General features: G+C 22.9%; 1 protein-coding gene across 3 annotated transcripts; it reads right to left on the reverse strand.

The window, feature by feature from the left end:
• Window positions 1-1,560: 1,560 nt before the first annotated feature.
• LOC122500670 (V-type proton ATPase catalytic subunit A) lies at window positions 1,561-9,074 on the reverse strand. 3 transcript variants are annotated; one of them, XM_043609715.1, is made up of 12 exons: window positions 8,937-9,074; window positions 7,792-7,876; window positions 7,581-7,693; window positions 6,816-7,181; window positions 6,572-6,628; window positions 6,266-6,360; window positions 5,794-6,065; window positions 5,378-5,561; window positions 5,169-5,286; window positions 4,766-5,046; window positions 4,332-4,521; window positions 1,561-3,146 (listed from the first exon to the last, which is right to left on the reverse strand). In XM_043609715.1, exons 2-12 carry the CDS (start codon window positions 7,862-7,864, stop codon window positions 3,054-3,056), a joined length of 1,842 nt encoding a protein of 613 aa, XP_043465650.1. In that variant the 5' UTR covers window positions 7,865-7,876; window positions 8,937-9,074; the 3' UTR covers window positions 1,561-3,053. The 3 variants fall into 3 exon arrangements, with proteins under 3 accessions (XP_043465650.1, XP_043465652.1, XP_043465653.1); XM_043609717.1 differs by having other exon boundaries at window positions 8,847-8,983; XM_043609718.1 differs by lacking the exon at window positions 8,937-9,074 and adding an exon at window positions 8,538-8,744.
• Window positions 9,075-15,644: the final 6,570 nt, after the last annotated feature.

Consider the following 15,644-nt stretch of genomic DNA (forward strand, 5'->3'; position numbering starts at 1 on the left):
ATAATTCTTCGCAGAAATTCAATTATGTTAAAAAATTTACAAAAATTCTTGTCAAAATTCCAATTGTCTTTATAAATAATAAAATTTTTCGCAGAAATTCAATTATTTTCGAAAATTCAATTATTCAAAAATTTTTTGATAAAATGCTTTACGAGAATTCAGTTTTAAGAAACATTCAATTATTCAATAAATTATTTATTTTTGTATTTAAATAATTGAATTCTCGTAGAATTTTCTAATAAATATTGATTCAAAAATGAATTTCAGTAAAAATTTTAAATTATAATTGAATATTGAAAGCATTATAGCGTAGATTTTTAGAAATAATTGAATTTTTAAAATGTTTCAAAATTAAAATCTTTGAAAATTTGAACTTTTCATACTTTTATTTAAGAATTTAGCGGAGTTAATTTATTTTCAAAAAGTTTAATGGAATTTTTTTTAATTATTTGAAGTTTTGTCAAAATTCAATTATTTTCAATGTCTATACTATTTCAATAAAGTATCACAAAAAAGAATTCAATTATTTTAAAAGAAATTTTAATAAAATATTCTCAATAATTCAATTATTTTCAAAGTAATAAAATTCTTCGCAGAAATCCAATCATGTTAAAAAAATTTACAAAAATTCTCGTCAAAATTAATTTAAATTTTGACGAGAATTTTTATCTTTTATAAATAATAAAATTTTTCTCCAAAATTCAATTATTTTCAAAAATTTTATTAAAATTCTTGGCAAAATTTCTATTATTTTTAATACAATTTTCATCAAATTTCTCAAAAAATAAAATTATTCTTTAAAGTTTTATTAAAATTTGTCAAAGAATTCAATTATTTAAAAATTTGTTGATTAAATTCATAATGAAAATTCAATTTTAAGAAACATTTAATTGGTTAGGTAATAAAATATTTCTTTTTGTAGTTAAATAATTGAATTCTCGTAGAATTTTCTAATAAATATTGATTTAAAAATTAATTTCAAATTAAAATCTTTGAAATTTTGAACTTTTCATACTTTTAATCAAAAATTTTGGTGAATTAATTTTTTTTCAAAAAGTTTAATGGAATTTTTTATAATTATTTGAAGTTTTTAATTTTTAATATATTTAATTGAAAAATACCAGATTAATCGAAATTTCGTAAAATTAAATTGTAAACAAAAGGATTTGAAAATTCTCAAAGAACTTTTTCAAAAATTATTTTTAAAAAATTAAAAAATTTTAGTTGAAAATTCTAAAAATGAATAAGCGAAATAATGAAAATAATTTTCGAAAAAGTTACAGTAACAAAGTAGCAAGTTGTAATTATTATAAAACATGAAGAAAGCAATCGCTCCGAGTCGAAGACTCGGAGTGATCGATATCTTCATGTTTTATAATAATATTCTTAAGTTATTGAATTTCAAATTTTCGAATACCTTTATTTCTATAAAAAAATAATAATTATTAAATATTTATTTAAAAATGAAGTTCTTTAGAGTTTAGAGAACCCTTTTATATTACCCCTGGCTTTTTTTGTTAAAAAGAATTTTTTTTTTTTTGAAAGAGTTTTGCAAATAAGTTACTTTCCTTTTTCTCATTTTTTATTGATTTTTTTTACATATCATACAATGGAAATGATACTGAAGTTGCTGGAAACAGTGGACATTGTGAAGTATTATTTTTTGTTTCGTTTACTGCAAAAACCCAGCACCTTAAGTTTAGCCTGCATAAAATATCTATGCCAGTGCTGTCGAACAATCAACTCTTAGAATTAAAATCGTTTATTGACTTTAAAACACGATAAACATTAATAATCTCGTGATATTCTTAAATACTGAATTTTATAAGATATATTTGAAACAAAATTATTAAAAAGCAAATTTCTGTTGTCGAACAGCACTGAACTGCATTATGTCAACATTGTATAATCTTTTTAACGCCTACATTTAATTTCTGTTACGTTTATAGAATATAATAATATAGTACAATATCTAATATTCCACGATTTATGCTTTTTTCATTTTTTTTTCTTTTGAAAGCTATCTTGTCGTCTCAGCGAACTATTTTTCGCAACACCAAGGCCATGTGTTTATCAAAAATTAATTACATTAGATATTACTCTTATCGTATTGAAACGATTCGAGAGCTTTCAATTTATGATATACTTTTTGTAATATACATTGTAGATATTTCGCAAATTTTGCGATCCACATTGATGATTTTTCTTTCTTTATCAAACAAAAAAAAAAAAATTCCCAATTTTCACAAAAGTAAGAATTCGCTAACAAATGATTTAAAAATTAGCAAGAGGAATACTCGGAAACACATTTTTTTTTTTTTTTTTGGAGTAGATGTTATTTGCGTTTAGGGGTGTTCCATTTTATTGTCTCACTATTTGTCAATATTGCCATTAATACTCTGCGAAAAATGAGACTTGATAAATAATCGAAAAATAAGATGCAAAGTGATTTGAGGAAAAAAAATTTTTTTTTATCAGAGATTGTTTCTATATACAATAATTCGATGTAGAATACTAATTTAGTCAATAATTGACCGTTTCGTGTTCAATTAATAATTAAATAAACTGAACAAGGATATAATAATAGTCCCACAGTTTCATTCTCTCTCTTTCTTTCTTTCTTTCTCTCTCTTTCTTCCAGTAAGTTTAGTACATAAGGGACAGCGACTATTAAAAATTATTTCTCGTTTTTTTTCAACTTAAAAAAAAATCAGGTCTCGAACAACAAAAAAATCCGGGAATCAAATACTTATTAGTTTGCCAATAAAATATATTGCATTGGGAATGTACTAAAAATTGTGCAGCAGAGCGTACACTTTATGCATTTTAAAATCATCCTCGAGATCGCTTCGATTATAATCGAGGGGATTTCAAAAATTAAGATTATAAAATGATTTTTCTATTTTTACCTTTCATATTTTTTTTGTTTTTTTCTATGCACAGCATATTGCATTCTTGGAACATCCCCAAACGATTGAAATTGGAACGTTCCTAGTCGAATGGGAACCGAGACAATAGATTAATAACAAATAATTCAGTTAAAATTTGAAGATTTAATCTTCTAAATTTCTGAATGCCTGTTGGATGTCTTCGTGAAGCTGATCAAAGTCTGCTCTGATCTTTGCTTCGCCGTCTTTCACAGGATCCTGGAAAATTTGTTTTGAATTTAGTATTTAATTTACGATTCATTATATTTAATTTACTATTATGAAATTTCAATTCATAATCCAATGAACTTTTAATTTCGGAATTTATTTATTTCAACGTTTATATTTACAAAAGTTCACGTCGAAATTTCAATCATCTTTCTAAATAATAAAATTTTTCTCAGAAATTAAATTATTTTCAAAAATTTTAATAAAATTTCTGGAAAAATAAAATTATTTTTAAAAATTTCATTAAAATTCGTCAAAGAATTCAATTATTTAAAAATTTGTTGATTAAATTCATAATGAAAATTCAATTTTAAGAAACATTCAATTATTTAATAAAATATTTATTTGCATTTTATTTGTATTTAAATAATTGAATTCTCGTAGAATTTTTTAATAAATATTTATTTAAAAATGAATTTCATTAAAAATTTTAGATTATAATTGAATATTGAAAGCATTATAGCGTAGATTTTTATAAATAATTGAATTTTCAAAATGTTTCAAATAAAAATCTTTGAAAATTTGAACTTTTCATACTTTTAATTAAGAATTTTGGGGAATTCATTTTTTTTCAAAAACTTTAATGGAAATCTTTTTAATTATTTGAAGTTTTGTCAAAATTCATGATCGAATGAAATTTTAATTTCGGAATTTATTATGTTTAATTAAAGTTTCGAACGTTCAAATTAACGAAAATTTTGAAATTAATTGAAAATCACAAAAAATTTTATTCGAAACTTTTGAGAATAATTGATATTTTTAGAAAAATTTTATTACAACTTTTAAAAATAATTGAAAACTCGTTCGAGAAATTTTAATAAAATTGCATTGAAAATAATTAAATTCCTGAGAAGAATTTCATTATTTATAAAAATAATAATTCGATTTTTACGAAAAATTTTACAATTTATAAAAATAATTTAATTTCGAAGAATTTTATCAAAATTTTTGTAAATAATTGAATCTCTTCGCGAAATTTTATTAAAAATAATTGTATTCCTGCGAAGAATTTTACTTTTTATAAAAATAATTTAATTCTTACAATGAATTCACAGAAATTTTAACTAATTTAAATTTGTTGACTTTCCACTAATTCAGATTTAGAGATTATGATTTTAAATTTTGAATATTAATGCTACGTGTTTTTTGTAGTAATAAAAAATTAAGGGAAATTACCTTAAATTTCATGGAAGTGAGCTGATAAAGAATGTTGCCCATGCTGTCTCTGATGACATTCCATGTGATTTTGTTATCCGACTGAGCGGTGGATTCTACAGCGTGCCTTGCCATATCGTAAAATGCAATCATGTTACGTAACATGCCCACTGTTTTGTAGAACGGACAGAATCGATCGTAAGGTGAGTAACTGAAACAAATTGCAGTCGTTTTATTAAAATGCATAAAAAATAAAAAAATTCTATTATTTTCTTATGTCTAAATTCATTAATTCACTTTATTTTTTAAATTAATAACTAAAATTCTTTTCAGTACTATTTTTAGTAATAATTTCTTTTTACTACTATTTTTAGTAATAATTTCTTTTAAAATAAAATTTTTCGAAAAATGAGAAATTCAACATTTAGACTGCAATCTATTAGGTAAAAACAAACCTGTTCTGCTGAAGGAAATCGTCCTTGAGAAGTTTCGCAACTTCAAGAGTGATTTTATCGCCTTCCGCAAGTGAAGCTTTACCGACCAATTGTACAATTTCTGATAAATCCTCTTCCTCCTGAAGGATTTCTTTGACTTTTGTCCTCAGGGGAACGAATTCCTGGAAGTTCTTGTCGTAAAAGTCATCCAAAGCGCGAAGATATTTACTGTAGGAAATCAACCAATTAATGGAAGGGAAGTGTTTGCGTTGAGCAAGTTTCTTATCTAAACCCCAAAACACCTGAAAAGGAAAAAACATGTTGTTTAATACAACAAAGTTTCTCAAGTTTTTTTTTTAGACAAAGTTTGATATAATTTATTCAATTTAACTTTATAAAATAATTTTGGAAATAAAGTACTTACTTGAACAATACCAAGAGTAGCACTCGTAACAGGGTCAGAGAAGTCACCTCCGGGTGGAGATACAGCTCCGACAATACTGACTGAACCTTCACGATCAGGATTTCCTAAGCATTTGACTCTGAAAGAAGAAAATTTAAATTATTTCAATTTCCAAATTTTAGTTTCTTTTTTTGCTTTAATTTTCAAATTTGAATAGTTTATCAAATTACCGTCCAGCTCTTTCGTAGAAACTGGCGAGTCGAGCACCCAAATAAGCTGGATAACCGGAATCGGCAGGCATTTCAGCCAAACGTCCGGAAATTTCACGAAGAGCTTCGGCCCAACGAGATGTAGAATCTGCCATCATGGATACGTTGTAGCCCATGTCTCTGAAGTATTCAGAAAGAGTGATACCTGAAAGAGAAAATCAATTATTAAAGTTTGACAATTTTCTAAAACAAAAATATACTAATTCGTTATTAGAAATTGTATTATTTTAAATATTTTATTTAGTTTTAATAAATTAATTAATAGTGAATACACTATAAATGCAGTTTCTAAAATAATACAATTTCTAATTATACAAATGAAGAATTAAATTAATAATAAAAAAGTACAGTTTATTTTGTTTGAACCGAAATTTTACCGGTGTAAATGGAAGCTTCACGAGCGGCGACAGGCATGTTGGACGTGTTTGCAACCAGAGCGGTACGCTTCATGATAGACTCGGTCACTCCATCAATTTCGACACTAAGTTCGGGGAAGTCGCGCAATACTTCAGACATTTCGTTACCACGTTCTCCACAACCGACGTAAATAATTACATCAGAGTTGGAGTATTTGGACAAAGCTTGAGAAATGACAGTTTTTCCGCAACCGAAAGCACCAGGAATAGCGGTTGTTCCACCTTGAACGCAACTGTAAAAAAACAGACAGACGATTACCAAAACTGCCAGTTTAATTTCCACCACAAAAAAAAAAAAGAAAAAAAATATTTGTTTTGTGTGGAAAATATTAGAATCAGAGTAAATATAAATTGGTACACGATGAATATTATATACTCCGATAAAATCTATATTAATAATCGTATTTTTAGTAATTGTAAAAATAAAATTTACGGGAAAAGAGAATCCAAAACTCGTTGGCCAGTAAGTAGTGGATGATTGGCAGGCAGTTTCTCCGTCACTGGACGTGGTTGACGTACGGGCCATACCTGCGATTTTAAAAAATTGTATTTTTCACAAAAATTCATTTAATACAATAAATATTTGAAAAATTTAATATTTGAAAAATTCAATATTTGAAAAATTCAATATTTGGAAAATTCAATATTTGAACAATTCAATATTTGAAAAATGCAATATTTGAACAATTTAATATTTGAGACTGAATGCTTTATTTTAGTCGAATGAATCAATTCTCACCTGCAACATACTGTATTTTTGCCTCTCGCCATCGAATTCAGTTTCCAAAACAATATCCTGAAAGAATTAATCAATTATTATTATTATTATTATTATTATTATTATTGTTTTTTTGCTGGTTGTGGAAAGTGAAAATAATTAAAGTTTCGAGTACCCTTCGAGTACATGTAAAATAATTAGATTGAAATAGTAAAACAATTTTTCATTTTTGAAAATTCAAAGATTGAATTTAAAATTAACTTACATCAACGGTGTAATTTCCTACAGGAGCAATGTAGGTGACTGTACCTTTGCTCTTCGGTTGCAGAATCATTTTGTGTTTGACGAGCGTATTCTCGTGAACGATAGCGTACAAATCACCTCCGGTAATATGACTTCCATTTTTAATGTTCAGTGGATTGAATTCCCAGGAAGCCGTGCGAGACAAAGCCGGAACATTTACTCCTTTCGGGATGTAAATTGAACTCGTGAGTTCGTTAATGTCCTTCAAGGGACGTTGAATACCGTCGAAAATACTGCCAAGAATTCCAGGTCCCAATTCCACCGACAGGGGTTTTCCAGTTCTCAGCACCGGATCGCCGACAGTCACGCCGCTCGTCTCCTCGTATACCTAGAAGTAAAATATTTAAATTAAGAAATTTTCTTTAAAAATTCAAAACACAAGATCGAATATTTAAATATTGATCACTTGTTAAATATTCCCAAGTTCCTTTTACTGAGAGACAAAAATAAAAAGAAAAATTTTAAGCTTTTAAAAAAAATCTAACATCTTAATTGTGAAAATATTATTTATTTATTTAAATGAAATTATTTAACTATTTAATTATTTAACGAAAATAAATTTGGATTATATGGTATTTTAATTAAAGATTCATAAATAAAAACATTAAAAGGTAAAAAATTAGAAAATGTCTTAAAAACTGATCTTTTCTTGCTAAATAAATTTATTATCTAAATTAATTTTTTAAATACTTTATTTTCTTAAGAAGAAAAATTGAAGTATTCTTACTTGAATTGTGGCCATATCTCCTTCCAATCGAATAATTTCTCCCACTAGTTCATAGTAACCGACACGAACCAGTTCGTACATAGCAGATCCGGACATTCTTTCCGCGGTAACCACTGCAATTAAGGGATAATTAGTAACGAAGAAAAAAAATGAAAACAAATTTTTAATATTTTAATTTTTCAATCTAGTCTCAAGTTTTTAAATTTCTTACCGGGTCCGGATACTGCATAGACGTAACCGAATTTTGATTCCTTCTCTTCATTTCTTATCTTTGGTAGAGTCATTTTGTTTGTTCACTATAAACAAAAAATTAAATATTTTACATTCTGTGTATATTCTAAGGTAGAATAAGTGTATATTCTAATGAATAAAGTGAAAATAGTCCCTAAATATTAGAAGAAAATTTCTCCAACATTCCTCAAAAGAGAGACAATTAGACGAAATTAAAATCCTATTAGACAGGACAATTATTTTCTCCAGAAAAAAAATTCACTCTAGAAAAAAAACAGGTTCCACCTGTTGATGTCATCTTGAAAAAATTTGCCTAGATTATTAATAAAAAAGAAAGGGGTATTTTTGTCAACAAATACAGTATAAAAATTTAGTTTAAAATTGAATAAAAAAACAAACATTAAAAATTCCCAATTTTACAACTTGTCAACCTTGTCAATTGTAATTTTTACAAAAATGGAAAATAAAAGAAAAAATATTCGAATTACCACTTTGGAACGAATTAAAAAACCTATTATTTAAACCGATGTGTAGTCATGTGATAACACAAAAATTATTAAAACAGAAAATACCAAGTCAAATTACAATTTTAGACAGAACAATTTATCAAATTAGAAACAATATGTAAAAAAGAAGAAAATCATTCCCTTATAAATCCACAAAAATAAGCTCCAAAGTGAAATATTTGTCTAAAACGTAAAAAAAAAACATTTTAGAGCTCATTACCAGGGATTCACGTGAGCGTTTCAAGCCGTTCAAAAAATAGGCGTAGCCCTCTTAAATAATGAAACGTCTCTGTTATAATTCACTTTTAAACAAGTTCCTTCTGAGAAAAACTACAGAGCACTAAAATTCGCGAAACACTTGTGTGATTTTTCAGAAATTAAACGTTCGGCTTCACATCAAAACAAAAAGAAATTTAAAGACCATTTAGAATGAAAGACGATGGCGCAGAGAGTAAACTCGATCGATACTGTATAGTGCGTGTACATGTCAAATATTATCGTGACATTTCACCAAATTCTTTTTAAATACCTTATTTTCTTCAATAATTTAGATGATCTTTGGAGAATGATTCTTCACAATAATTATGAAAAGTAAATATCAAATTGAATAAAAACTTACAAAGATGTTAGACGTACTGTTACAAGTCCACTCAACAATTCAACAACTAGACGAATTGACTGCTATCATAAGACAGGTCAGCTGACTGCACGTGGTGTGTGCGTACAACCAATCACGCTCCTCGCCCTTCCAATTGTGTAAATTGACCTTAAAACTCGGTGGCGGGAAATTCAATTTGTCTAAAATTGACATTTGATTCGTATCAACGTTATATCATAATCATAAATATCAATATCGCAGTTTACTGAATTATTAGAACAAATTAGTGTATAAATTATTTTCAGTTTTGAATAATTTAAAAATACAAAATTCAATTAAGTTCTTTGCTTATTTATTATTTTGCAAAATATAAAAATTTTGAACTTTATATAATTTTTCAAAGCAATAATCTTATAATTGTTTGGTAAAATTTGTGACGTGTCATTTTATAGGTTATGTTTGTTATTTTTTTACTTGAATAAAAGAGTTTCTTTTTAATTTTGTAAACTAAAAAATAATTTTTATTGAATATTTTAAATGTAATAATGGCATTAACATAATTATTTTAAATTAAGAATTAACAGATTTTATGCATTTTCATACAAAACATGACAAACATAACCTATAAAATTTTTATTTTTAGGTCCCTTTCGTTCACATTTGTATTTTTTCAAGGAGGATAAATAATATATATATACAAAAGTTATTGCATTTAATACACAAATGTTTATAATAATAATAATAATAATAATAATAATAATAATAATAATAATAATAATAATAATAAAAAAATATGTTTATTTAAAATAATAATTATTTCGGGTATTTATTATTATTATTATTATTATTATTATTATTATTATTATTATTATTAAATATTAATACAAAATATAATAAAAAAAAATTATTAAAAAAACAATAATAAAAATAATAATAATTATTAATATTATTTTAATTATAAATTTATATGATAAAAAAAATTAATTAATAAAAAATTGACACCAATAAATTAATTTGACTATAATAATTAAACTCACAAAAAATTGTTGTATATTTAATTTTTTAAATATTATTTTAAATGTAAACATAAGAATTATTGATTTTTTTTCGTTTGATGAAAACAATTGCGTACACTTTTAGTTGAAGATGCTGTATTTGAAATTTACATGATAAAAATTCTCATTAAAGGAGTTTCTTTTCTGTAATGACTTCTCTTTCATAATTGCATGACTTCAAAAGAAGAGAAAAAGCCATTAAAAATTGCTTTGTAGTCGTTACTACCACTGAGAAAAGTTTTTCCATAAAAATAATACACTCTCATATTTTTGATATACTTCCGTTTATTTTTAAGTTTATAATGCATGTGAATTTTTTATATCGCCAATTCTTTAAGAACTTAAGAGTTCACTTTCTTCTGCACAAGAAAATATATTTTATCATCTTTCAAAGGAAAACTTAATGAAGACGACAAAAAAAAAATAAATAAATAAGAAAATAGAAAATGTTTCATAATTTTTGTTTAAAATAATAAAATATTAATGTAAGTTAAAAATAACAAAATTGAAGAAAGATAAAATAAATAAAGAATAGATAATAAATGTGAGATATTAAATTTAATTAAATAAATTTAATTTAATTTAATTTATTATTTGAAATAAATATTTGTTTTCATTGTAATAGGAGTATTTAATTTAAAGAAAATATTTCATTCTAGGATCAAAAAGAAATTTTTATTAAAATTAAATGTAACTGGATTTTAGTTTAATATATGTATTCATTGAATTGGATTCTTTCAAGAAATTTAATTAAAATTGAATGGGAAAAAGGTATTAAAATTCTGCGAAGGATTTTATTATTATTAATGAAAATAATTTAAATCTCGCAGAGAATTTTCTTCAAATGTTCGAAATTGAATTGTTTCCACTTTTCAAAATTTTTAACATAATTTTTGAAAATTATTCAATTACTTTTTGGGAATTTTATTAAAATTGAAGTTTTGAAAATTAAATTCTTTCACAGAATTTTATTAAAATTTTTCAAAATAATTGAATTTCTTTGATTAATTTAATTATTTAAGAAAATAATTGAACTCCTGACAAAAAGTTTATAGAAATTTTCGAAAATAATTGAATTTTTGCCCAGGATTTTATTAAATTTTTTGAAAATAGTTGTATTGCTTGTGGAATTTTTATTAAAATTATTCAAAATAATTGAATTCCTGTAAATAATTTTAATATTTATCAATAAAATAATTGAATTGTTTCCAAGGTTTTTATTAAAATTTTTCAAAATAATTAAATTCCAGTACATCATTTTATTATTTATCAAAATAATTAAATTGTTTACAAGGTTTTTATTAAAATTTTTCTAAATAATGTTATTATTTATCAAAATAATTGAATTGTTTCTAAGGTTTTTATTAAAATTTTAAAAATAATTGAATTCCTATAAATAATCTTATTATTTATCAAAATAATTGAATTGCTTCCAAGGTTTTTATTAAAATTGTTGAAAATAATTAAATTCTTTCGAAGAATTTAATTAGAATTAAATCTATAATAAATAATTGAATTCTTTGAAGAAATTTAATTAAAATTAAATATTGAAAATAATTAAAATCTCGCAGACAATATTTTATTAAAATGTTCGTAAATAATATTGAATTGTTACCACTTTTCAAGATTTTTATTACAATTTTTTAAAATAATTCAATTCTTTTTGGGAATTTTATTTAAAATTGAATTTTGAAAATAATTGAATTCTTTCGCAGAATTTTATTAAAATGTTCGAAAATAATTGAATCTTTTGAAAGATTTTTAATAAAATTATTTTAAATAATTGAATTCTTTTTAAGAATTTAATTAAAACTCCTAAAAATAATTGAATTCTTGTGAATAGTATAAGTACAAAAATAATTGAAGTCTTTAGAGGAGTTAAATTAAAATCCAATGTTAAAAATAATTGAATTTCTGTAAAAAACGTTGTTATTTTATAAAAATAAAATTCTTACGCAGAATTTTATTAAAATTATTGAAAATAATCGCATTGTTTATAAGGTTTTTTATTGAAACTTTTAAAAACCATTGAATTCTTTAGAGAAATTTCATTAAAATTGAATATTAAAAAGAATTGAGATTATGCAAAGAAATTATTTATTAAGAAAATATTTAAATTTAACACTTTTCTATTGTGTAAAAAAAGTCAAGGAAAATTCAAGGTTTTTAAGTTTTTATTAAGAATATTCTTGGGCACAAAATCAGAATTTTTGTCGTAATTTTAGACATTTATTGATATTTTGCCAGTAATTTGATTAAAATTTCCTGACATTTCCTTAATTTCCCTCTTTAATTTTTATTATTCCTGATTTTCCTGAACCTGTTCAAACAAAATTTTTCTTTGAATGCAAAAATTCGATTCTCTTCAAAATTAGTATAAAATTTACTCTTTAATAATAATAATAAAAAATAATGCACAAGTAACAAAAAAAATTTATGATTTCATTAACTAAATGGAAGTAAAAAAAATGAATAACTTACAATAAAAAGAAAATAATAATCTGCAATATGTTAATTAATTTTATAATATAAGTAATTTGAGGATCAAATATGTCACATTTATGACCTTCGAAAACCCTGCCAATTAAAAGCAATGATAATGAAGATAAAGCACGACTTCACTTACAAATTTATTAACACAGCATATTCAATCAAGATTATATATATTTTAGAAAGTAAAATCTATATTTTTTAACATCATCTTTGTATATAAATTCTTCATTCTTAATTTTAGAAGGAGATACTATAAAATGATTCTAAAGCTTCGAATGTTCAAATAAGAACAACATTTATTTACTTATTTCTTCTCTAAATTAAATTTTTTTTCACAAAAATTTTTTAGCCACTATCAAAGAAAATTAATTTTTAAAGTTTCTAAATGTAGAATTAGAATTTTTTTATTTATTTTGCTATAAATAATTTATGAAAATATAATTTAAATAAGAAATATTTCGTTAACAAAAATTTTTTATCCATTGTCAAAGAAAATTGATTTTTAAAGTTTTCAAATGTAGAATTAAAATTTTTTATTTATTTTGCTAAAACTTATAATTGATAAAAGTATAATTTTAATAAGAAATATTTCGTTAAAAACTTGTGGATTATAAAAAATATTGATTTAAATTTTTTGTATCAATTTGATATGAAAAATGTGTAATAAAATTCCTGTGAATAGTTTCAGGTACGAAAATAATTGAAATTCTGACGAATTTTGATATTTTTGAAAATAATTGAATTCTTGCAATGAATTTAATAAGATTGTTAAAAAAAATTGAATTTTTGCGATGAACTTAATTAAAATTTTTTCAAAGAATTTTATTACAATTTTGAAAATAATTGAATTCTTGCAAAGAATTTAATAAAATTTTTGAAAATAATTGAATTCATTTGAGAAATTTAATTGTAATTAAATAAATTATAATAAATAATTTTGTTGTTTATGAAAATAATTGAATTTTTTAAATAATTTTATAAAATTTTTTGAAAATAATTGAATTTTTGCCAGGAATTTTGGTATTTATGAATATAATTGAATTCTTGCAAAGAATTTAATCAAATTTTTGAATATAATTGAATTTTTGCCAGGAATTTTGATATTTATGAAAATAATTGAATTCTTGCAATGAATTTAATAAGATTTTTGAAAATAATTGAATTTTTTAAAGAATTTTATAAAAAAATTTGAAAATAATTGAATTTTTGACAGGAATTTTGATATTTATTAAAATAATTGAATTCTTGTAGAGAATTTAATAAAATTTTTGAAAACAATTGAATTTTTTCCAAGAATTTTGTTAATTATGAAGATAATTGAATTCTTGCAAAGAAATTAATAAGATTTTGAAAAAAATTCACTTTCTGACAGGAGTTTTGTTATTTAAGAAAATAATTGAATTCTTGCAAAGAATTTTACAAATTTTTGAAAATAATTGAATTTTTGCCAGGAATTTTGATATTTATGAAAATAATTGAATTCTTGCAATGAATTTAATAAGATTTTTGAAAATAATTGAATTTTTTAAAGAATTTTATAAAAAAATTTGAAAATAATTGAATTTTTGACAGGAATTTTGATATTTATGAAAATAATTGAATTCTTGCAATGAATTTAATAAGATTTTTGAAAATAATTGAATTTTTTAAAGAATTTTATAAAAAAATTTGAAAATAATTGAATTTTTGACAGGAATTTTGATATTTATGAAAATAATTGAATTCTTGCAATGAATTTAATAAGATTTTTGAAAATAATTGAATTTTTTAAAGAATTTTATAAAAAAATTTGAAAATAATTGAATTTTTGACAGGAATTTTGATATTTATGAAAATAATTGAATTCTTGCATTGAATTTAATAAGATTTTTGAAAATAATTGAATTTTTGCATAGGATTTTATTAAAATTTTTGAAAGTAATTGAATTATATGGAAGATTTTTATTATTTTTTTTAATTATTTGAATTGTTTGGTGGAGTTGAATATTGAAAATAATTAAATTCTTTCGAAAAATTTTATTAGGAATCTATCGAAAATAATTGATTTATTCGGAGAATCTTTTTACTTATGAAAATAAGTGGATTTTTTCAGACAATTTTATTATTAATAAATTAATTATTATAATAATGTAAAGATAATAATTAATGAAACTATAATGTAAAATGTCATAAATTAAAATTTGTGGAAATTTAATTTGCTGTAAACTGAATAATAATTAAATAAATGAAAAGTTTTGTAGATTTTGAGTCAAGTGTCTTCTTTGTGGTTGTTAAATTTACACCCCTTAATTATTATTACACTTTTAATGAAATAATGAATTAATGAATATTTAATCATTACTTTATAGATGAATATTTTAATGAATAATTTTTAAATTATAATATTGAATTAATCTGTTAATTAGTATTTAATTAATGAATTAATTAATAATATTACACTGCTTTTGCTACAAATTCTGTTTTCATCACATTATGCATTTTCCTATTTGCGCTCTCATATTCGCATAATAATATAAAGGAATGGAAATATGCACATAAAACATTCAATGTATTGTAAAAAGTTTATTTAGGTTTTATACTCGAAAGTTTTAATTTCAATCTATATTAATTACACTTTACATTGGAATATTAATTATAATTTCTGCTTTGAAGTTAAATTTTTAATTATAAAGTTCCTCTAATTTTCTATAAAAGAAACGATAAACTTTTTAATTTTCACAACTTAGATCAAAATGTATTGTTATACACATTGATGTAAAGTGAATTAAATTGTTTCTTACTCTATACAATAAGGGGAGAAAACGATGAAAATTACTTTTTTAAAAATTAATTTACTTTTTTTTCTGTATGTGTGCTGATACTGCTTTGAAGAATGCAATGAAGTTGAAGCAATGAAGGTATATTACGAAAACCTTCTTTTTTTTAAATTGCGGTTTTATTCAAAGTCCAGGCGAGAAAAAACGATAAAAAAAAAAGATTTTAATTAAAGATTAGAGGAATATATCTTTCCGTCAAATTCGAAACGATTTTGATAAGATTTTTTTTATATCTTTTACTATTAATTCCGCTTGTTCGCATAGTAGTATCATTAATACAATTATCTAATTTTATATATATTATTGCAAATTAGCACATCAACCTTGTTAAAACTGCGGAAAATTTACACCTGAGTTGTAATTTT

Source organism: Leptopilina heterotoma, unplaced genomic scaffold, assembly GCF_015476425.1.
Source record: "Leptopilina heterotoma isolate Lh14 unplaced genomic scaffold, ASM1547642v1 Lhet_19, whole genome shotgun sequence".
Classification (NCBI taxonomy): Eukaryota; Metazoa; Arthropoda; class Insecta; order Hymenoptera; family Figitidae; genus Leptopilina; species Leptopilina heterotoma.

What these genes read in the sequence shown, in the direction of transcription:
- LOC122500670 (XM_043609715.1), bottom strand. Translation starts at nt 7,864, where the DNA reads ATGACTCTACCAAAGATAAGAAATGAAGAGAAGGAATCAAAATTCGGT. An exon ending in CTATGCAGTATCCGGACCCG is followed by an intron (nt 7,694 to 7,791) that starts GTAAGAAATTTA and finishes CCTTAATTGCAG; the next exon opens with TGGTTACCGCGGAAAGAATG. An exon ending in GATTTCCTTCAGCAGAACAG is followed by an intron (nt 4,522 to 4,765) that starts GTTTGTTTTTAC and finishes AATTTGTTTCAG; the next exon opens with TTACTCACCTTACGATCGAT.